At 50.8% G+C, this 23971-nt stretch overlaps 1 protein-coding gene across 1 annotated transcript; it reads right to left on the reverse strand.

The window, feature by feature from the left end:
* Nucleotides 1–2805: 2805 nt before the first annotated feature.
* On the reverse strand, nt 2806–11825 carry LOC132567825 (kappaPI-actitoxin-Avd3d-like). The gene is made up of 3 exons (XM_060233507.1): nt 11741–11825; nt 10320–10481; nt 2806–2870 (listed from the first exon to the last, which is right to left on the reverse strand). Exons 1-3 carry the CDS (start codon nt 11823–11825, stop codon nt 2806–2808), a joined length of 312 nt encoding a protein of 103 aa, XP_060089490.1.
* Nucleotides 11826–23971: the final 12146 nt, after the last annotated feature.

Here is a 23971-nt window from a genome sequence, read left to right on the forward strand (position 1 = left end):
TTACCTCCCCCCTCCCCACAACAGACACCCTGTGAGGTAGGTGGGGCTGAGAGAGCTCTTACAGCAGCTGCCCTTTCAAGGACAACTCCTGCGAGAGCTAGGGCTGACCCAAGGCCATTCCAGCAGCTGCAAGTGGAGGAGTGGGAAATCCTAGAATCATAGAGTGGGAAGGGACCTCTAGGGTCATCTAGTCGAACCCCCTGCACAATGCAGGAAACTCACAAGCCCCTCCCCCCAAATTCACAGGATCTTCATTGCTGTCAGATGGCCATCTAGCCTCTGTTGAAAAACCGCCAAGGAAACCCGGTTCTCCCAGATAAGAGTCCGCACACTTAACCACAACACCAAACTGGCTCTCTGTACTGCCATAAAGAACCAGGCATGCAGATACTAGAAGAAGACTACAGATTTGTACCCCACCCTTCTCTCTTGAATCAGAGACTCAGAGCGGCTTACAATCTCCTGTATCTTCTCCCACCACAACAGACACCCTGTGAGGTGGGTGGGGCTGAGAGGGCTCTCACAGAGAGACTCAGAGTGGCTTACAATCTCCTGTATCTTTTCCCACCACAACAGACACCCTGTGAAGTGGGTGGGGCTGAGAGGGCTCTCACAGGACAACTATGCAAGAGCCATGGCTGACCCAAGGCCATTCCAGCAGCTGCAAGTGGAGGAGTGTGGAATCAAACCCAGTTCTCCCAGATAAGAGTCCACGCACTTAACCACCACACCAAACTGGATCTCAGTGGTTTAAGTGGCCTTTTTAGTCTCCCCTGGGTTATCTTTTCTTTTTTAAACCATGAAGCCATCCCTCCCCCCTCCCCATCAGTTACCTGCCTCCCAGCTGCTTGTCTCTGCATGGTACTCTGGGCTGGCTTTGGGCAGGGAGGGCACGCTGGACAATTCCCACCTTTCAAGTGGAGTGGAGCAACTTCCCAGAATTACAATGGAACTCCAGATGATTGAGAGCAGTTCCCTGCCAAAAGAGGCTTCTTAGCATGTTGAACTCTATGGCCTGTGTGATGGAACTGGCCCGATTCTGCCTTCAGACCCAGTCCCGTCGACTCCCTTTTGAGTTGCCAACTCCTGGAGGGAGCTTATCTTCTTCCCACCACTAGGGAATGCTGCCACCACCTGCTCAATGTAGGGGTTCCTGACCGAGAGGAGCAGGACTTCCAGTCCCCCTTCCTGCCAGTTCTGAGGCCTGGCCTCAAGGCCCTCTCCCAGCCCAGCACCTGGTTAACCCAGAGACCACAGTCCTTCTTTGGGAGACCCCTGGAGGATTGGCACCCATGCCAACTGCATGCCTTCCCCCTTCCCTGGACTCCTCTCTTGCAGTTGTGTGATCTTCGGCGGTTGGGGAACCTATGTGGTACAGAGGGACTACCTTTTTAAACAGATAGAGGTGCCAAATTTTCAGTATGGCATCTAGTGCCTCTCCCCAAAATACCTCCCAAGTTTCAAAAAGTTTGGACCAGGGGGTCCAATTCTATGAGCCCCAAAGGACGGTGTCCCTATCCTTCATTATTTCCTATGGAAGGAAGGCATTTAAAAAGATGTGCAGTCCCTTTAAATGTGATGGCCAGAACTCCCTTTGGAGTTCAATGATGCTTGTCACACCCTTGCTCTTGGCTCCACCCCAGTGTCTCCTGGCTCCACCCCCAAAGTCTCCTGGCTCCACCCCCAAAGTCCCCAGATATTTCTTGAATTGGACTTGGCAACCCTATCTCCAAGACTCAAATCAAACTCCCTTTCCCTCCCAGTATCTATAATATAAACTCAGTTCCCGCCCATGAACTGGTTTTCCCTTCTGCAGCCTTCTCGGAGACCAGCCTGAAAGACTTCCTGTCCTCAGAAGCGCTGCTTCCAGACAAAAGAGGAGCAGGAAGGAGGAAGAGACTAGGTCGAAGCCTTGCCTAGAGTTTAAGACTCCTCTAGCCAACTCCCAGACAAGCACAGGCCTAAAATGGTGTTTCTCCACAGCCTGATATCTCCAGGAATTTCCCAACCAGAAGGTGGAGCCTGAGAATCTCCCAGAGTTCCAATTCTGGCCCCCTCTTCCTCAAGGGCCGTGGTGCAGAAAGGGCCCTGCCTTCACGTTGACCTGGTGCCAGGGGGGTTGCGTCTGCCATGTGGCACCCCTCTCTTCTCGCACACGGGCCCTCCTGCTTTGGTCCCAGAGGAGGATGGAGTTCAAGTTCAAGTTCCTCTAAGCGACAGCTTTGCTTTCCTTTCTGCTTCAGGAAGCATTGGGGGAAGACGTCTCAGGCCCTGCCATCTAGATGGAGTTCTGTCCAACTTTTTGTTGTTGTTCAGTTGCAAAGTCATGCCAGGCCCTCCTGTCTTCCACCACCCTCCGAAGTCCGCTCAAATTCATGTTGGTTATATCAGTAACGCTATATATCAGTTGAGGACTTCATCCTCAGCTGGTTCCTTTTCAGCAGCTAGGCTGAGCTGCCTGGCCCAGGCTAGACCGATCTCAACAGATCTTGGAAGCTAAGAAGGGTCAGTATTTGGATGGGAGACCCCCAGGGAATACCAGGTTGGCTCTGCAGAGTCAAGCCATGGCCAACCACCTCTGAACGTCTCTTGCCTTGACCTGGATGGCCCAGGCTGGCCTGATTTCATCAGGTCTCAGAATCTAAGAAAGGGTTAGGACTTGGATGGGGGACTCCCAAGGATTGCCACATAGAGACAGGCCACAGCCAACCAGCTCTGTTCATCTCTTGCCTTGAAGAGCCCACCAAGGTCACCATACGTCAACAGCGACTTGACTGGGCTTCCCACCTCCAGGCTGAAGTCCCCTTATCCACCTGCAGATGGCACCTGACAGCTGATTCCTACACCTGCAGGATTCCTACAGCTGATTCCTACAGAGAGAGGCCAGGGATAAAATTCAGCAGGTGAAACTGTAGGGTTGCAAAGTCCAATTTAAGAAATATCTGGGGACTTTGGGGGTGGAGCCAGGAGACTTTGGGGGTGGAGCCAGGAGACATTAGGGGTGGAGCCAAGATCAAGGCTGTGACAAGCATCATTGAACTCCAAAGGGAGTTCTGGCCATCACATTTAAAGGGACGGCACACCTTTTCAATTCCTTCCTTCCATAGGAAATAATGGATAGGGGCACCTTCTTTTGGGGCTCATAGAATTGGACCCCCTGGTCCAATCTTTTTGAAATTTGGGAGGTATTTTGGGAAGAGGCACTAGCCCATACTGAAAATTTGGTGCCTCTACTCAAAAAATGCCCCCCACCCAGAGCCCCAGATACCTGCGGATCAATTCTCCATGATTTTCTATGGGAATAAATCTCCATAGAGAATAACAGAGTTCCCAGCAGACATTTCCCTCCCCTCCTCCCCGCTTTCTGACAATCCTGAAGCGGGGGGAGGGCCTCCAAACCAGGGGATCCCCTGCCCCCACCTGGGGATTGGCAACCCTATGAAACTGCCTTATCTTGAGTCAGCTCCTGGGTCTTTCCAGGACAGTCTTGGCTCCTTTGACTGGCAGCAGCTCTCCAGGGTGCAGGTGCAAGTGGAGGAGTGGGGAATCAAACCCGGTTCTCCCAGATAAGAGAGCTCTGGCTGACCCAAGGCCATTCCAGCAGCTGCAAGTGGAGGAGTGGGGAATCCAACCCGGTTCTCCCAGATAAGAGAGCTCTGGCTGACCCAAGGCCATTCCAGCAGCTGCAAGTGGAGGAGTGGGGAATCAAACCCGGTTCTCCCAGATAAGAGAGCTCTGGCTGACCCAAGGCCATTCCAGCAGCTGCAAGTGGAGGAGTGGGGAATCAAACCCGGTTCTCCCAGATAAGAGAGCTCTGGCTGACCCAAGGCCATTCCTGCAGCTGCAAGTGGAGGAGTGGGGAATCAAACCCGGTTCTCCCAGATAAGAGAGCTCTGGCTGACCCAAGGCCATTCCAGCAGCTGCAAGTGGAGGAGTGGGGAATCCAACCCAGTTCTCCCAGATAAGAGAGCTCTGGCTGACCCAAGGCCATTCCAGCAGGTGCAAGTGGAGGAGTGGGGAATCAAACCCGGTTCTCCCAGATAAGAGAGCTCTGGCTGACCCAAGGCCATTCCAGCAGGTGCAAGTGGAGGAGGGGAAATCAAACGCGGTTCTCCCAGATAAGAGAGCTCTGGCTGACCCAAGGCCATTCCAGCAGCTGCAAGTGGAGGAGTGGGGAATCAAACCCGGTTCTCCCAGATAAGAGTCCACACACTTAACCACGACACCAAACTGGCTCTCACACCAATGGCAGCAGATCCACCCTCCAAAGCAGCCCTCTTTTTCCCGGGGGATGGATCTCTGGAGATCAGAGTCATGTGAGGGGCCGTGTTGTTGTCGGAAGCAGCAGGACAAAGTCGGAGTGCAGTTGGGCACCTCGAAGACCAACTTTTTGTGCAGGCACACAAAGGCTTATATACCCAGCGTAAAACTTTGTTGGTCTTTAAGATTCCACTGAACTCTTTGTTAAAAACATAAGAGAAGCCCTGTTGGATCAGGCCAGGGTTGGTGCCAGACAGAGATGCTCCGCAGAGAGCGAGAGGCAGTCCCGTTGACCCAGCACCGAGACCCAACCGTCCCATCCCCATCCCCTTCCCTCGGCCAGTTACATTTCTGCACAGACAGGAAAGTTCAGAGGCTGGAAACTTTAACTGGTTTTTTTTATTGTGGGAAGGGGAGATTAAGGTTCACGACTGCATCACATCTCAACAATCTGCTCTTCTGCCCCCAGGAAGCCACCGAAAGAGCCTGGCTCTAGTGCAGGTCTGGTCAGCAGAAGAACCCTGTTGTGTGTGTGGCAGGCTCAGCCCCTCTGGGCTCCTGGAAAAGAAGAGAAAACAGGTGTTAGCATCAGCCTTTGATGGACACTGATCCAGACCTCACCTGCAGTATCGTGTTCAGTTTTGGGCACCACATTTTAAGAAGGATGTAGACAAGCTGGAACGGGTCCAGAGGAGGGCGACGAAGATGGTGAGGGGTCTGGAGACCAAGTCCTATGAGGAAAGGTTGAAGGAGCTGGGCATGTTTAGCCTGGAGAGGAGGCAGCTGAGAGGTGATAGGATCACCATCTTCTAGTACTTGAAGGGCTGTCCTCGAGAGGATGGTGTGGAATTGTTTTCTGTGGCCCCAGAAGGGAGGACCAGAACCAAGGCGTTGAAATTAAATCAAAAGAGTTTCCAGCTCAACATCAGGAAGAACTTCCTGACCGTTAAAGCGGTTCCTCAGTGGAACAGGCTTCCTTGGGAGGTGGTGGGCTCTCCTTCCTTGGAGGTTTTTAAGCAGAGGCTAGATGGCCATCTGACAGCAATGAAGATCCTGTGAATTTAGGGGAGGTGTTTGTGAGTTTTTTGCATTGTGCAGGGGGTTGGACTAGATGACGCTGGAGGTCCCTTCCAACTCTATGATCCCATGACCCGTCCTGGGTACCACCACAAAACCACTGGAGGATGTTGCAAAGATTAGGGATGTCCCAGACCAGACCAGTCTCATCAGATCTTGGAAGCTCAACGGGATTGGTCCAGGTTGGTATTTGGACAGGAGACAGACCATCTAGGAAGTGCAGGGTTATTGTGGAGAGGCAGGCTGGGGCTGACTCATGCACAGGCCCCAGGAGGCACACTACAGACTGGTGAAAGATGACAGGAAGTCTTGAGCAAAGGAGAAAAGGGGGAAGGAGGGAAGGAAGAGCCAGAGATGTGGAACAGAACCCTGTTTTCCTGTGGCTGGTCCCTTCTTCCCTCAATGGCTGAGCCTTCTCCAGGTTTAGTGGAGGGGCCACGGAGATCACCTGCTTTGAGTGCAAAAGATCCTCCCCACAAGCATGCCCACCTAAAAGGGTGTCTCAGGTGAGGCCCTTGCTTGGTACTGGCCACAGGTTGGGAGTCACCCCGGAGCTGGCCCACAGCCTCAGGCTCTCCTTTCCAACCACATCCAGTTGTCTGCTTCCCTCGCAACGTGGACTGAAACACCAGCCAGCATCAGCACCTCTGCCTGCCCCATCTTTGCCTTCAAAATCCTGTCCACGCTCAGAAGCACAAAAGCAACACTGCAACACATTAAGAGGCTGCTTTCGCTGGATCAGAACCACCGGTCCAGCTGAGTCAGTTTTGCCCACTCAAATAAATCCAATAAACCTTAAATGGGCAGCAGCTCATCGGGGTCTTTCCCATCCCCTCCTGCCTGGTCCTTCCAGCTGGAGATGCTGCTGGGGATTGAACCGGGGACCTTCTGCAGGCCAAGCAGAGGCTCTGCCACTCAGGCACCAGGGCTCCTCAACGTACAGCTGTTCTGCAGGGCTCCCCTTAGTCGAACTCCCACATCAGAGCCAAGGCAGTGGCATCTACAGGCTTCTCTTACCACCAGTGACCTTCATGCAGTTGTGGCCACAGCCATTGAAGCAGCATTTTTCTCCTGGACCACAGTCTGCATCTGTTTTGCACCCCTCCGCACAGTTGCCAGGGCCTTGGGGCTTAGGGCACTCTCCGGGAGACCTCGGGATACGCCCTGGAAGGAAGGAAGGAAGGAAGGAAGGAAGGAAGGAAGGAAGGAAGGAAGGAAGGAAGGAAGGAAGGAAGGAAGGAAGGAAGGAACACAGAAGGGTTAAGAGGGAAGGGAAGGGGGGACGATTCCAGACGGGGCACAGGAGTTGTGTGTACAGCTGCCAGCCAGAAGAGCTGATTTTGCCTGCCCATCTAAGAGGGCTTTGGGTAAGGCTGCCAATCTCCTGGGAAGACCTGGAGGTCTCCCAGAATTACAACAGGTGGCAAGCTGATTTCTGCTCACCTGTGGAGACTAAGGGATCCTGCTGTTTTCCAGAATGCTCTGTGGGATCCAATACCTCCTGACAACTCATGGGATGTGCTGATAGAGGACTGGAAAGCTTGTCTCTCTGAAGCTATTGATGAAATCCCCCCCAACACCCTCTTCATTCCCACCTCAAGTTAGCCCTGCAGTATACCATGACCTGAGTTCGATCCCAGCAGAAGTTGAATTCAGGTGGCCGGCTCGAGGTTGACTCAGCCTTCCATCCTTCCGAGGTCAGTAAAAGGAGTCCCCAGCTTGCTGGGGGGAAAGCGTCAATGACTGGGGAAGGCAATGGCAAACCACCCCGTAAAAAAGTCTGCTGTGACAATGTTGTAATGTGATGTCATCCCAGAGTCGGAAACGACTGGTGCTTGCATCTGGGAACTTAGATGGCAAGAGCAAGCCAAGAACATTCTCTAGGGCCTTTATGAAAACCTATGAACTGGGAATTCCTTCCAGCCTCCATCGTATCCACCCGGAGCAATGTTTCAGGACGAGGAGGCCTCTGACGTCTCTCACAGACAGAACCCAAAATGTCACTCATCTGACCATTAGATGTGAGGATTTGCCTGGAAGTTGGAGAGCTTCTGCCAAGCATTTAGTGGAGGGCACAAACGCTTCACCAGCAGCCCAGCCTCCTCCACCTCCCCATAGGAGAGAGGCTAGAAAGTGTCCATGGGGAGGGCAGGGTAGAAGCCCCAAGAAATCAAATAAATAAAATAAAACCCCACCAAGTCTGGCCTCCTCCCTCCCTCCCTCTTCTCCCTCCTGGGGAAAGGACAGAAGATGCCCTAAATGCCATGTTAAATAACGACGAAGAAACTGTCTTCAATATTGCTACAAAATCATGCAACCAGTATTTATACAATATCAGCAACACAGAACAAATCAATGACAAGTATCAAAAGTCCAAAAGGCTCAGTGATGAACCGTGGCCTTGAAATAGGGTTGCCAAGTCCAATTCAAGAAATATCTGGGGACTTTGGGGGTGGAGCCAGGACTCTTGGTGGAGCCAAGATCAAGGCTGTGACAAGCATAATTGAACTCCAAAGGGAGTTCTGGCCATCACATTTAAAGGGACAGCACACCTTTTAAATTCCTTCCTTCCATAGGAAATAATGGATAGGGGCACCTTCTTTTGGGGCTCATAGAAATGGACCCCCTGGTCCAATCGTTTTGAAACTTGGTGGGTATTTTGGGGAGAGGCACTAGATGCTATACTGAAAATTTCGTGCCTCTACCCCAAAAAACAGCCCTCCCAGAGCCCCAGATACCCGCAGATCAATTCTCCATGATTTTCTATAGGAATAAATCTCCATAGGGAATAACAGAGTTCCCTGCAGACATTTCCTTCCCCTCCCCCCGCTTTCTGACGACCCTGAAGCGGGGGGAGGGCCTCCAAACCGGGGGATCCCCTGCCCCCACCTGGGGATTGGCAACCCTACCTTGAAATGTAGCAGAAGATCCTCCTGCATGGCTGTGAGAATGTATTAATCGGGACCCCCAAAAGGAAAAAATTCTTGCATGAGTGTGAATAATCAGACCAATAGAATGATCCTTCAGTGGAATAAGACTGCCTGACGAAGGGCTATGCTGAAACGCACCAAAACATCTGGAAATTGCATTGTAGATCTCAGGAGGCTTCTATATATCAGATCATACCTATTTGGGAATATCACCAGCAAAATACCTAGAGGAGGATTTTCTGCTATGTTTCAAGGCCGCGGTTCATCACTGAGCCTTTTGGACTTTCGATACTTCTTATTGGTTTGCTCTGTGTTGTTGATGTTGTATAAATACTATTTGCATGATTCGGTAGCGATATTGAAGACAGTTTCTTTGTAGTTATTTTTAAGGCTTTTCACTGCTGTGTTCCCCTTTTTTTCACTTCATGTCTTGTTGACAGAGCTGAGTTGTTGCTTTAAACAGTTTTAATTCCATATATATGAGGATGCATAATGATTGACAGGGGTCATTTAATAGAAAAAGAGGTGCTCGTTAGCACAGCTTGCTTGCATTACGCCTTTGCATCTTCCACCCACCCCTGACATCACCCGAAGGTGCACTAAATTACATCAGCTCAGCATCTACCTTCAAATGCTTCTGGAATTAGAATGGTCATCATAAAACCTTATACCCATCATACTGTTTAAATTACTTTCTCCTCTGGGGCCATGGTGGCATGAGGAAGAAGAAGAAGATATTGGATTTATATCCCACCCTCTACTCTGAAGAATCTCAGAGTAGCTCACAATCTCCTTTCCCTTCCTCCCCCACAACAGACACCCTGTGAGGTGGGTGTGGCTGAGAGAGCTCTGACAGAAACTGCCCTTTCAAGGAAAACCTCTGCAAGAGCTATGGCTGACCCAAGGCCATGCTAGCCATGCTGGAATGGCCTTGGGTCAGCCATAGCTCTGGCAGAGGTTGTCCTTGAAAGGACAGCTGCTGTGAGAGCCCTCTCCAGCCCCACCCACCTCACAGGGTGTCTGTTGTGGGGGAGGAAGGTAAAGGAGATTGTGATTCGCTCTGAGACTCTTTGGAGTGGACAGCGGGATATAAATCTAATATCTTCATCTACCTCACAGGGTGTCTGTTGCGGGGGGGGGGAGGTAAAGGAGATCGTGAGCCGCTCTTAGACTCTTCAGAGTGGAGGGCGGGATATAAATACAATATCTTCATCTACCTCACAGGGTGTCTGTTGTGGGGGAGGAAGGGAAAGGAGGTTGTGAGCCACTCTGAGACTCTTCGGAGTGGAGGGCGGGATATAAATCCAATATCTTCATCTACCTCACAGGGTGTCTGTTGTGGGGGAGGAAGGGAGAGGAGATTGTGAGCCGCTCTGAGACTCTTCGGAGTGGAGGGCGGGATATAAATCCAATATCTTCATCTACCTCACAGGGTGTCTGTTGTGGGGGAGGAAGGTAAAGGAGATTGTGAGCCGCTCTGAGACTCTTCGGAGTGGAGGGCGGGATATAAATCCAATGTCTTCATCAACCTCACAGGGTGTCTGTTGTGGGGGAGGAAGGGAGAGGAGATAGTGAACCGCTCTGAGACTCTTCAGAGTGGAGGGCGGGATATAAATCCAATATCCATCTACCTCACAGGGTGTCTGTTGTGGGGGGATATAAATCCAATATCTTCTTCTTCTAGCAGGTGCAAGTGGAGGAGTGGGGAATCAAACCCGGTTCTCCCAGATAAGAGTCCGCACACTTAACCACTATACCAAACAGGCCCTCCAATGGCGAAGATTTCCATCTATCTGCTTTATATGTTTGAATTATTTCCCCATTTTTTTTTGTGGGGGGAAACATTAGAAAGTTTGTCAAATCTTAGCAAAACTTAGCAAAAGTTTGTCAAATCAGCAAAACTCTTGCGCTTCAGAAGCACAAAAGCAACACATGAAGAGGCTGCTTTCACTGGATCAGAACCAGGTCAGTTCAGCCCAGTTTTTTCTTTTTTTGGGGGGGGGGTTGCGAAAGAAAGAGCACAATACAACATAGATGTTCTAGAGCTCTGACCTTTGCAGGCCTTCTTGCAATCCTCCTCCGTCTTGAAGTTATTGGCGTTCCCCCCGCAGCCTCCATATTCGAAGCGCTGGCATCTCCGGGCCTCCCAGTTGTAGTACCAGCGGGGAATCAGGGCCAGGCAGTTTCCCCTTACCATAGGTAGCCGGCAGATCCCTGAGAAACAGAACCATAAAGAAGGGGAAGCTGGATCTGGCTGGAGCAGGAGGGGCGCCCAGCAGAATCAGTCCGGCAGGAGGCACCGCAAGGTTGCCAAGTCTGACCTGCTCCCAGGCGGGGAAATTTGTAGGGGGTTCCTGGAGGGGGCATCCCCCAGGCAATGAGGGCAACCACAATGGGAAAACTGGGCTAAACCCAGTAAAATGAATTTTAACAGGGATAAATGTAAAGTTCATTTAGGTAGAAAAAATTCCAATGCATGGTTATCGGATGCGGGAGACTTGTCTTAGCAGTAGTATGTTCGAAAAGGATCTAGGGGTCTTAGTGGATCATACGCTGAACATGAGTCCACAGTGTGATGCGGTGGCTAAAAAGGCAAATGCAATTCTGGGCTGTATCAACAGAAGTCTAGTGTCCAGATCATGTGAAGTGATGGTATCGCTTTACTCTGCTCTGGTAAGGCCTCACCTGGAGTCTTGTGTTCAGTTTTGGGCACCACATTTTAAGAAGGATATAGACAAGCTGGAAGGGGTCCAGAGGAGGGCGACGAAGATGGTGAAGGGTCTGGAGACCAAGTCCTATGAGGAAAGGTTGAAGGAGCTGGGGATGTTTAGCCTGGAGAGGAGGTGGCTGAGAGGTGATAGGATCACCATCTTCAAGGTGATCCTGGAGAGGAGGCGGCTGAGAGGTGATAGGATCACCATCTTCAAGGTGGCTGAGAGGTGATAGGATCACCATCTTCAAGTACTTGAAGGGTTGTCCTACAGAGGATGGTGTGGAATCACTGCATCACACTGGAGCCAAGAGCGAGGTTGGGACAAGCCTAATTAAACTCCAAAGGGAATTCTGGCCATCACATTTAAAGGGACCACAGACATTTTAAATGCCTTCCCTCCACTGGAAATAATGGAGGATAGGGGCACCTTCTTTGCAGGCTCATAGAACTGAACCCCCTGGCCCAATCTTTTTGACACTTGGAGGGTATTTTGGGAAGAGGCACTGGATGCTATGCTGAAAATTTGGTGCCTCTGCCTCCAAAGCCCCAGAAACTCATGGATCAATTTTCCATTATCCCTATGGGAATTGGTCTCCATAGGGAGCAATGGAGTGCTCAGCAGACATTCCCCCCCTCCCCGTATTCTGATGACCCTGAAGCGGGGGAGGGCCTCCAAACCAGGGGCCTCCCCGCCCCCACCTGTGGATTGGCAACCCTACAAAAGAGGCCCACTGGGGAAGCAGGAGGGCTTCCAGAATACCTTTCGCTTCTGTTGCAGACAGCTTCCCAGCCCAGATGGAGAGGAGCCCCACAAGGAGGAGGAGCGGGAGGACTCTGGCCGCCATGGTGCTGATTGCAGAAGAGTCAGAAAGTGCCGCTGCGGCTGATCTGCCCCAGCCGGGATATAAACCCTTCCCGGCCTGGGTGGAGTCCGAAAAATGTCCACTATTGAGCAAGAAGAAGCTGGGATTTCTCAGGGCCTTTTCCTAAGGAAGAGTGTTCTTGCAGTTGCATCTTCTGAAAGGGGGGGGGGGGGGCTGGCCACCTACGAAACTGGAGGCCAAACCCGTTCAGGGTTGGAGCCAAGAGTGACGGGGCCCCATGTTTTTGTTTGCAAGGAGGAAGTGAGGTGGCTCCAGTTTTTATTGCTTTTCCCCCTGATCCTGGGTTGCATAAGAAAACTGGTTTCACACTGAGTCTCTGTTTCCAAGGCAGTGGCCCAGACACAGAGGGTTTCAATCTCTTCGCTCTGCCATTCAGGCTGCCAGGAATCACTAGCCTGACATGATCATTGAAGGAATAGAGGGAATGCTTATTAAATTTGCAGATGATACTAAATTGGGAGGGGTTGCAAACACAGAAGACGAACGAAACAGGATCCAGGATGACCTTGACAGGCTGGAAAACTGGGTTTAAATCAATAAAATGAATTTTAACAGGGATAAATGTAAAGTTCTGCATTTAGGTAGGAAAGATCCAATGCATGGTTATAGGATGGGGGAGACTTGTCTTAGCAGTAGTCTGTGCGAAAAGGATCTAGGGGTCTTAGTGGATCAAACGCTGAATATGAGTCAACAGTGTGATGCGGTGGCTAAAAAGGCAAATGTAATTTTGGGCTGTATCAACAGAAGTATAGTGTCCAGATCACGTGATGTGATGGTATCGCTTTGCTCTGCTCTGGTAAGACCTCACCTGGAGTCTTGTGTTCAGTTTTGGGCACCACATTTTAAAAAGGATCTAGACAAGCTGGAACGGGTCCAGAGGAGGGCAACAAAGATGGAGAGGGGTCTGGAGACCAAGTCCTGTGAGGAAAGGTTGAAGGAGCTGGGGATGTTTAGCCTGGAGAGGAGGCGGCTGAGAGGTGAGAGGATCACCATCATCAAGTACTTGAAGGGCTGTCCTATAGAGGATGGGGTGGAATTGTTTTCTGTGTCCCCAGAAGGTAGGACCAGAAACAATGGGTTGAAATTAAATCAGAAGATTTTCCAGCTCAACATTAGGAAGAACTTCCTGACTGTTAGAGCGATTCCTCAGTGGAACAGGCTTCTTTGGGAGGTGGTGGGCTCTCCTTCCTTGGAGGTTTTGAAACAGAGGCTAGATGTCCATCTGACAGCAATGAAGATCCTGTGAATTTAGGGGGAGGTGTTTGTGAGTTTCCTACATTGTGCAAGGGGTTGGAAGAAGAAGTCCTCGGGTCCTCGGGTTCTCCACAAGGAAGAACAAGGACTGGTTTGATGAGAACAATCAAGAGATCCAAGATTTACTGGCGAAAAAGAGATCTGCCTACCAAGCACATCTTGCTCAGCCCTCCTGTCCTGGGAAAAAAGCAACCTTTCGCGCTGTATGTAGCAACCTCCAAAAAGCAAGCTTCGAGACATTCAGAACGAGTGGTGGACCAAGCTTGCTGAGAGAACCCAGCTGTGTGCAGACACTGGTGATTTAAGAGGGTTCTACGAAGCCCTGAAGGCAGTATATGGTCCATCATATCAGACTCAGAGTCCCTTGCGTAGTGCAGACGGCCAAGTGCTCCTCACAGACAAGGCATCCATATTGAACCGGTGGTCGGAGTATTTTCAGGTTCTCTTCAGTGCCAACCGCGTAGTTCAAGATTCAGCAATTCACCTCACCCCACTTCAACCAGTGAAAACAGAGTTGGATGAGATCCCCACTCTAGAAGAGATTGTTAAAGCCATCAAGCAACTGAAAAGTGGCAAGGCAGCAGGAGTTGATGGAATTCCACCAGAGATCTGGAAGCATGGGGGCACAGTACTACATAGCTCACTTCACAAAGTACTTGTCACCTGCTGGGAACAAGGCAAATTACCACGGGACTTTCGCGATGCAATCATCATCACCCTATACAAGAACAAAGGGGAAAAGTCAGACTGCTCCAACTACCGGGGGATAACCCTGCTCTCCATCGCAGGCAAAATCCTTGCCAGAATACTCCTGAACAGACTGGTGCCCGCCATTGCAGAAGAACTCCTCCCAGAGAGCCAGTGCGGCTTCAGAGCTAACAGGAGCACCACCGACATGGTATTTGTTCTCAGGCAGCTCCAAGAGAAATGCAGGGAACAGAACAAGGCTCTGTATGTGACTTTTGTCGACCTTACCAAAGCTTTCGATATCGTTAACAGGAAAGGCCCGTGGCAAATCTTGGAACGTTTAGGATGTCCCCCAAGGTTCCTCAGCATGATCATCCAGCTACACGAAGACCAGCGAGGCCAAGTCAGACACTGCAACGACCTCTCGGAGCCCTTCCCAATAGGCACAGGTGTAAAGCAAGGCTGCGTTCTCGCGCCAACTCTCTTTACGATCTTCTTTAGCATGATGCTTCAAAGAGCCGCAGTAGATCTAGATGATGACGATGGTGTCTACATCCGCTATCGCACCGATGGCAGCCTGTTCAACCTGAGGCGACTAAAGGCCCACTCCAAGACAATGGAAAAACTCATCCGAGAGCTACTGTTTGCTGATGCTGCTGCACTCGTCTCCCACTCGGTATCAGCTCTGCAGCATATGACGTCCTGCTTTGCAGAGGCTGCCAAGCTATTCGGCCTAGAAGTTAGTCTGAAGAAGACAGAAGTTCTCCACCAGCCTGCACCCCAGGAAGATTATCACCCTCCCTGCATCACTGTGGGTGAATCAGTTCTGAAGACAGCCCAGCAGTTCAGCTACCTGGGGTGCATCATCTCCTCAGATGCTAAGATCGACAAGGAGATTGACAACAGGCTGGCAAAGGCAAACCGTGCCTTTGGCCGACTGCACAAAAGAGTGTGGAGCAACAAGCATCTGAAAAAAGGCACAAAGATCAATGTTTACAAAGCGGTTGTGATGACAACCCTCATCTATGGCTCCGAATCGTGGGTTTTATACCGTCATCACCTGCGACTCCTCGAGCGCTTTCATCAGCGCTGCCTTCGCACCATCCTCAACATCCACTGGAGTGACTTTGTGACCAACACTGAAGTTCTCAAGCGGGCGGAGGTTACCAGCATCGAGGCACTACTGTTGAAGACGCAGCTGCGCTGGGCAGGGCATATTTCTAGGATGGAAAACCACCGCCTTCCCAAGATTGCCTTGTATGGCGAACTCTCCACCGGCCATCGAAATAGAGGGGCACCAAAGAAGAGGTACAAGGACTCCTTGAAGAAATCCCTTGGCACCTGTCGCATCAACCATCACCAGTGGTCTGACCTAGCCTCAGATCGCAAAGCATGGAGGCACACCATCCAGCAGGCTGTCTCTTCTTTTGAGAACTCACGCATAGCTGGTCTTGAGGACAAAAGAAGATTGAGGAAGAATCGCACTGCTACACCACCAACCCTAAATCAGACTTTTCCCTGCAGCCACTGTGGCCAGACCTGCCTGTCCCGCATTGGTCTTGTCAGCCACCAGCGAGCCTGCAGCAGACGTGGACTATTGCACCCTTCTTAAATCTTCGTTCGCGAAGCCAAGCCGAGAGAGAGAGAGAGCAGGGGGTTGGACTAGATGACCCTGGAGGTCCCTTCCAACTCTATGATTTTATGATTCTATGATCAAGAAAAGCACTTTTCCAGTTTGAAAAAGAGAGATAAAGAGGGAGAAAGAGAGAGAGATGTTCAATAATCAGATTTGACAAGATGCTCAGAGATCTTTAAAAACTAGTGCCAGTAACTGGTTGACCCCAGAAGCAAAGGAGGGGTGTGCAGGGTGGGGACCTCTTCTCTCTCTGCACTTTACCACTACACCAAACCAGCCCCAATACCGACCCTTACAATCATAGAATTGGAAGGTACCTCTAGGGTCATCTAGTTCACCCCCTTGCACAATGCAGGAAACTCACAAATACCTTCCCCTAAATTCACAGGATCTTCATTGCTGTCAGATGGCCATCTAGCCTCTTCTTAAAAACCTCCAAGGAAGGAGAGCCCACCACCTCCCGAGGAGGAAGTCTGTTCCAATGAGGAACAGCTCTAACTGTCAGGAAGTTCTTCCTAATGTTGAGCCAGAAACTCTTTTGATTTAATTTCAACTCATTGGTTCTGGTTTTACCTTCTGGGGCCTCAGAAAACAATTCCACACCACCCTCAATAGGACAGACCTTCAAAGACTTGAAGATGGTGGTCCTATCACCTCTCAGCCATCTCCTCTCCAGGCTAAACATCCCCAGCTCCTTCAACCTTTCCTCACAGGACTTGGTCTCCAGACCCCTCACCATCTTCGTCACCCTCCTCTGGACCCCGTCCAGCTTGTCTATATCCTTCTTAAAATGTGGTGCCCAAAACTGAACACAAGACTCCAGGTGAGGTCTTACCAGAGCAGAGTAAAGTGACAGCATCACATCACGTGATCTGGGCACTATACTTGTTGATACGGCCCAGAATTGCATTTAGGGCTGCAAGGCACACGTGTAACAAATGTAACACAACAATCCTTGGGGGACCCCCTTTTTTGACTTTCCTCCACAGAGAGGACTGTTTGTTGGTCTCTGCCCCAAGGCATCCTGCAAGCGGAGCCAATCAGAATAGCTCCTCAGGATGGCTCTCATTGCAGTGGTTCCCGAGATCCGGCTTGTTCTGGAAAAAGGCTACGACCCAAGGACTTTTTTTAATTGGAAGGGATTTTCCATACTGGAAGGGGAAATGATCCGGTTTCTGTTGAGGCGGGGCTGCTGGCCATTTGTTACTCGTGTGCCTTGCAGCACTAATATCTGGGGATGTCCACATTGGCTCAGGAAATTCCTAGAATCGAGGGCGGGGAGAGTTTGCTGGAAGGGGAAAGTTTGGGGAAGGATGTGACATTGTTTGCCTGAACTCCAGAGCCTCCGCTGCAGGGAGGGCTGCTGATTCCTCAGAGGCAGGGCTGGAGTAACAATTAAGCCAACTAGGCATTGGTCTATAGGCCCGCACGGCTTTAGGGGGCCCGGGCCGGCTTTCCCCCCTGGTTTCCCCCATGCTTGCAGCCCTTCTAGGCTGCACACCCAGCCAGCAACTGAGCCGCTTAGGCTTCCCGAATCCCCTGCCTAGCCGGGGGACCCCCGATTTGGAGCCTTGAAGATGGTGATCATATCTGTGGACTCCCTTGTATGTTTATTGTGCCTTTGAGCACCAGTGTTCCTGCTAAGCTACGAAGAGTCAAAATTCTACTTTGTGAGCTACTGACATTATAATTGTGAGCTATTGCATAAATTAGTTTGCTCTGGGGCTATTTTTCGTGAGCAAAACCAAAAATCTGTGAGCTAGCTCACGCTAACTCAGCGTAGAGGGAGCACTGGCGAGCACATTCTGATTTATGAGTCCTTATGGTGAGAAACTGCTGACTTTTTGGACGTTTTATAACCTTTTGTGATAAATTTTCAGGCTAAGTAGTAAGCAGAATTTCCCAGTTTTTCTTTTTCCTTGGAATCCTCACTGTGACAACATCATGCCCCCAAAGGCATGTCCCCACCAAAACTCCCTCACCATTCAAATTTGGCAGGGTTGGTCTTCACTTACCCCTCCCGCTTGGCTGTTGCCCCAGAGAGCCACAGATTCTTCCCGGGGCTTTCCCTGGGTGGGTGGGGGGAGCGCCTGTGTAACTCCCTGCTGGCTGAGCATTCAGGCGTCTCAGGAAGCACCTCCCCATCTTCTGTTTCGCAAATGGAATCCTCTTGGGAGAAGGCGTCTTTCTGCTTTCCAGGAATTCCACTTTGGCTTCTCAGAAACCTGGAGCTAGGCTGGGCCGGGCATCACGCAGCCAGATTGCCCCGGGGAGGGTTCTGGTCACAGCAGAGACTGGAGGCATTGGACGACGGCCTGCTGGCCTCTCTCTTCTGCTGGGCCTTGATGAATGACACGCTGGCCAGCTTCACAAGGGCGGCTGAAGCCAGAGCCAGAAGGAAGGTGAGCCATTGAACCAGTGGCGGATTAAAGCCCGTGGAGGCCCCTAGGCAGTTGAAAACTTGGGAGCCCCCTCACAAATGATCTCAGAGTCTGAGCCCCCGCCACCCCACAGCCCACGCTGCAGCCTGCAGGCCCCTTCTTAAAAGCCCCTGTGACAAAGCTGCGGGGGAGAGGCAGAGAGGGGCAAACTTGGCAACAACGCCAGCAGCAGCTGCACCAGGCAAGTCGGTCAAAGAACAGCTGAGTTGCTGGCTGCTCGTGCAGGTGGGGAGGGCTGCAAGCAGGGGGGAAACTGGGAGGGGAGTCAGCCCAGACCCCCTAAAGGTGTGGGGGCTCATAGGCCAGTGCCTGCTTGGCCTAATTGTTAATCCAGCTCTGCACTGAGCGCATGAAGCTGCCGAATACTGAATCAGACCCATCAAGGTCAGTGTTGTCTGCTCAGACCAGTAGCGGCTCCCCAGCGTCTCAAGCAGAGAAGGGTCTTTGTCATCTCTTACTTCTTGATCTTTTAATCTGGAGATGCTAGAGGTTGAACCTGGGACTTTCTGCATACTAAACAGATGCTCTTCCACTGAGCCACACCCCTTCCCCCACCCAGTGCTGATATTTATGTCTTCCAATGCTGATGGCTTTGCCTTTTTCTTGGGGATTATTGGCCTAGAATAAATGGAGGGGCAAGGGGGCAGTTCATCTCTGTCACACAACAGGGGACTAGGGAGGGCCTCTATAGGTAAGGGTTTGTTTGGGAGGGCCTGGTGCATCCACCCAAACTTCTTAGCAAGTACCTTTTATCCATGACTGAAGAGGCGTGAGGACCCAGGCAGCATAACAACAATAAGTTTATTGTAAGTGCTCCAGAACAAACAAGAATTTTTTTAATTATTAGTGCAATAGTGAAAAAGGGAAAAACAGTAAAGGTGGTACAAGAAAAATAAAGCCCTGAAGCGGTTAACTACACGTTCTCTCCTGTTTCCAACTCACCCCTCTTTGGATGAGGGAACTCTCCCAGCTGCAGCCTCTCTCCAGGCTAGCCTTTCCAAAGAGAACCTCCTCCCTCTTTGGTTAGGCATTTTTATTCTTTCCTCCCAGGTCCCACCCTCTGTTCTCCAGAACTTCTGCCCACCCAATCAGAGGGAAAGAAGGATGTAGGCCCACTAAAACCTCGAGGTAGGCTTCTCCAGGCCCTCTAGGCCTCACGGCCTAGGCCCAGAGCATGACAATCTCACTCACTCCTCCCACATTTCTCATCTAAAGCAGCACCCATTTGACCCTTCTCCAAAGGGTTGCCAGCTTTGGGTTGGGACATACCTGGAGATTTGGAGGTTAGAGACTGAAGAGGGTGGGGTTTGGGGAGGGGAGGTGCTGGAAAGGGTACTTGTTCTGGTAGGTCCAGATCCTTCTTTAGTTAGCAGAGTGCACAAAGCTTTAATGCAGCAGTTGCTTGTATTGAATCTGAACAGACCATGTGGTTGCAAAGTTACACAGAGCTAGGCTTGCCAAGTCCAATTCAAGAAATATCTGGGGACTTTGGGGGTGGAGCCTGGAGCAAGGGTGGGGCAAGCATAATTGAACTCCAAAGGGAATTCTGGCCATCACATTCAAAGGGACCACACACTTTTTAAATGCCTTTCCTCCTAGGGTTGCCAAGTCCAATTCAAGAAATATCTGGGGACTTTGGGGGTGGAGCCAGGAGGCATTGGGGGTGGAGCCAGGAGCAAGGGTGTGACAAGCATCATTGTGACAAGCTAAAGAGAGAGAGGAAGTTGCTTTTCCCCAGGAGTGCTCATCTGCATCTCAAAGGGAGACTGTGACTATAGAGGGTAAACAGAAAGGAGCCAAGTGTGTGCCTTCTTGCCCTATGCACTCTGTGGTCACTTGCTTTTGGAGGTCTGAGGCACAGGGCTGTCACACCAAATACTTCCAAGAGGAGGGACTTTGGTGAGGGCCAGTTTGGTGTAGTGGTGAAGTGCGCGGACTCTTATCTGGAAGAACCGGGTTTGATTCCCCACACTTCCACTTGCATCTGCTGGAATGGGCTTGGGTCAGCCATGGCTTTCGCAAGAGTTGTCCTTGAAAGGGCAGCTGCTGTGAGAGCTCTCTAAGCCCCATCCACCTCACAGGGTGTCTGTTGTGAGGGAGGAAGATAATGTAAGCCGCTCTGAGTCTCTGATTCAGAGAGAAGGGCGGGGTATGAATCTGTGGTCTTCTCCTTTGTCTTTCCATGTGGCCATGTTTATCCAGGTGAATACCTGTTGCCAGTTGTAATCAGTGTCCCATCTAAGCTGAGTTAGTGTCAGCTAGCTCAGTTTTTTTAGCCTCCGGCTCATCCATTTTTGTCTTAGCTCAGGAAGGAGGGCCCCAGAGCACACTAATTTATGCAGCAGCTCACAACTTTAATGCCAGCAGCTCATGAAGCAGAATGTTTGCTCACAAGACTCCACAGCATAGAGGGAGTATTGGTTGTAATAGTAGGAAATCTCCAGTCATCACCTGGAGATTGGCAACTCTAGGAGGCAGTACTGTAACACCATTGGAGGATTGGCCCTTCTCTCCCTCTAGGAGCCAGTCAGCCAGAATGCTCTGTCCAACACCACCCCTCATAAGAACATCAGAGAAGCCATGTTGGGTCAGGCCAATGGCCCATCCAGTCCAACACTCTGTGTCACATAAGAACATAAGAGAAGCCATGTTGAATCAGGCCAGTGGCCCCTCCAGTCCAACACTCTGTGTCACATAAGAACATAAGAGAAGCCCTGTTGGGTCAGGCCAGTGGCCCCTCCAGTCCAACACTCTGTGTCACATAAGAACATAAGAGAAGCCCTGTTGGATCAGGCCAGTGGCCCCTCCAGTCCAACACTCTGTGTCACATAAGAACATAAGAGAAGCCCTGTTGGGTCAGGCCAGTGGCCCCTCCAGTCCAACACTCCCTGTCACATAAGAGAAGCCCTGTTGGATCAGGCCAGTGGCCCCTCCAGTCCAACACTCTGTGTCACAAAAGAACACCAGAGAAGCCATGTTGGGTCAGGCCAGTGGCCCATCCAGTCCAACACTCTGTGTCACACAGTGGCCAAAAAACGACCCCAAGTGGCGCTAGAAGCCCTTCCACTTTGCCCCCCTCCCGCAAGCACCAAGAATACAGAGCATCACTGCCCAAGACAGAGAATTCCAACAATAAGCTGTGGCTAATAGCCACTGATGGATCTCTGCTCCATGTGCTTATCCATTCCCTTCTTGAAGCTGTCTATGCTTGTAGCCGCCACCACCTCCTGTGGCAGTGAGTTCCTCATGTTAATCACCCTTTGGGTGAAGAAGGACTTCCTTTTATCAGTTCTAACTGCTCAGCAATTTCATTGAATGCCCATGAGTTCTTGTATTGTGAGAAAGGGAGAAAAGTACTTCTTTCTCTACTTTCTCCATCCCATGCATAAACTTGTAAACCTCTATCATGTCACCCCGCAGTCGACGTTTCTCCAAGCTAAAGAGCCGCAAGCGTTTTAACCTTTCTTCATAGGGAAAGTGCTCCAGCCCTTTAATCATTCTAGATGCCTTTTTCTGCACTTTTTCCAATGCTATAATATTCCAGACTTGCCTCTACTGGAACATTGAACGGGGCTGCATTTCTTGGGATCTCTGCGCGGCTTTCTGGAAGCATTACAAGCTGGTCTCCTCTCACGAGCCCTATTCACATGTTATAGTGAACGGACACGCAGCCTGCATGGACATCTGCATGCCTGTTTGTAAGGAAAAGCCAACGTATGTTCACTTTGCAGTTTGGCATCAGGGAAGGGCTGTGACTCAGAAGAAGAAGATATTGGATTTATATCCTGCTCTCCACTCTGAATCTCAGAGTCTCAGAGCAGCTTACAACCTCCTTAATCTTCTTCCCCCACAACAGATGATGATGAAGAAGAATAATTGCAGATTTATACCCCGCCTTTCTCTCGGAATCAGAGACTCAGAGTGGCTTACAATCTCCCTTATCTTCTCCCCCCACAACAGACACCCTGTGAGGTGGGTGGGGCTGAGAGAGCTCTGACAGCAGCTGCCCTTTCAAGGACAACCTCTGCCAGAGCTAGGGCTAACTCAAGGCCATTTCAGCAGCTGCAGGTGGAGGAGTGGGGAACCAAACCCATTTCTCCCTGATAAGTATCCGTTCACTTAACCACAACACCAAACTGGCTCTCTAGAAGAAGATATTGGATTTATATCCCACTGTTCACTCTGAATCTCAGAGCAGTCACAATCTCCTTTTCCTTCCTCCCCAACAACAGACACATGGTGAGGTGGGTGGGGCTGAGAGGGCTCTCACAGCAGCTGCCCTTTCAAGGACAACTCCTACGAGAGCTATGGCTGACCCAAGACTATTCCAGCAGATGCAAGTGGAGGAGTGGGGAACCAAACCCGGTTCTCCCAGGTAAGAGTCCGCACACTTCACCATTACACCAAACTGGCTCTCTACACCAAACTGGCTCACAGATACCCTGTGACAGGCTGTGAGGTGGGTGGGGCTGAGAGGGCTCTCACAGCAGCTGCCCTCTCAAGGACAACCTCTGCGATAGCTCTGGCTGACCCAAGGCCATTCCAGCAGATGCAAGTGGAGGAGTGGGGAATCAAACCCGGTTCTCCCAGATAAGGGAGCTCTGGCTGACCCAAGGCCATTCCAGCAGCTGCAAGTGGAAGAGTGGGGAATCAAACCCGGTTCTCCCAGATAAGAGAGCTCTGGCTGACCCAAGGCCATTCCAGCAGATGCAAGTGGAGGAGTGGGGAATCAAACCCGGTTCTCCCAGATAAGAGTCCACGCACTTAACCACTACACCAAACTGGCTCTGGTGGTGATCTGCGTGGCATGCAGAAAGTCCCAGGTTCAATCCCTGGCAGCTCCAGTTAAAAGGAACTGCCTGGCATTAGGTAATGAGGAAAGACCTCAGCCTGAGACTCTGGAGAGCCACTGCCAGTCTGAGGAGACAAGACCAACCTCGATGGATTGAGGGTCTGACACAGTATTAAAAGGTAAAGGTCGTTTCTGACTCTGGGGTGACGTTGCTTTCACGTTTTTACGGCAAATGGCAAATGGGGTGGTTTGCCATTGCTTTCCCCAGTCATCTACACTTCCCCCCCCAGCAAGCTGGGGACTCATTTGACCGACCTCGAAAGGATGGAAGGCTGAGTCAACCTGGAACTGGCTACCTGAACCCAGCTTCCACTGGGATCGAACTCAGGTTGTGAGCAGAGAGTTCAGACTGCAGCACTGCAGCTTTACCACTCTGCGCCACGGGGCCCTTGACTCAGTATTAGGCAGTGTTAAGAGGTCAGATGTTCATGCAACCAGGATCTGGGTAAATATAGAGTTTGTTTCGCATGTCTAGCTGTACATGCATTGCGTGTAACATGACAATTATGATATCCATGTATTTTTTGAAAAAAAAATTGCATGCACACTACACAGAGATTGTTCCTGCATCCCCTGTAACTTGAGGATGGGGCTTCCGTCTCAGTGCTCTGCCTTGAGCCTTGAAGAAAACCAGGAGCTGGAGTGAAGCCAGTCGGGAGGAAGGGCCTCTTGCTAACTGGTACAACAAGTGATGAAGAGCTGGTTCTATGCCCAGAGAAATCTCAGGCAAGATGGTACAAAGCCGATCAAATGTGCCTAGCTGGAAAAGACCTTGGTGTGCTCAGAGAAAAGTCCCGCTTTACCTGGTAAAAACCAGCCCTGCGCTAATTGCCAGGTGTCTGTTTTAATACAATGACCCTTCACAAGGTGTTCTGTTAGAACAAAGCAGTCGACAACCATCTTCCTTATCTTCAAACCCCTTCCAACCTTTCCAGCAATTAACACGGAACAATGGTCACATCCAACAGCCAGTTTCCTTATCACTACCCTTCCAGGAAGCCCCACCAAACAATGGGCACATCCACAAACCCATTGCCCTTTCACCACACCCCCTCCAGCCTAGAAATAGCAGCTCTCCAGCAGCCCTGGCCCCACTCAATGCACAGCAGCCAAGAAGGTCAGAGCGCCTGCTCCGGCTGCAACGCCACTGAGGATGTTCTCCGCAGCTGAGAACGAAACGTCTGGAAGGAAAACTTTCTCCAGTAGAACACGGCACTTGAGCCCGAAAGATTCTACA

The sequence above is a fragment of the Heteronotia binoei genome, chromosome 2, assembly GCF_032191835.1.
Source record: "Heteronotia binoei isolate CCM8104 ecotype False Entrance Well chromosome 2, APGP_CSIRO_Hbin_v1, whole genome shotgun sequence".
Taxonomy (NCBI): Eukaryota; Metazoa; Chordata; class Lepidosauria; order Squamata; family Gekkonidae; genus Heteronotia; species Heteronotia binoei.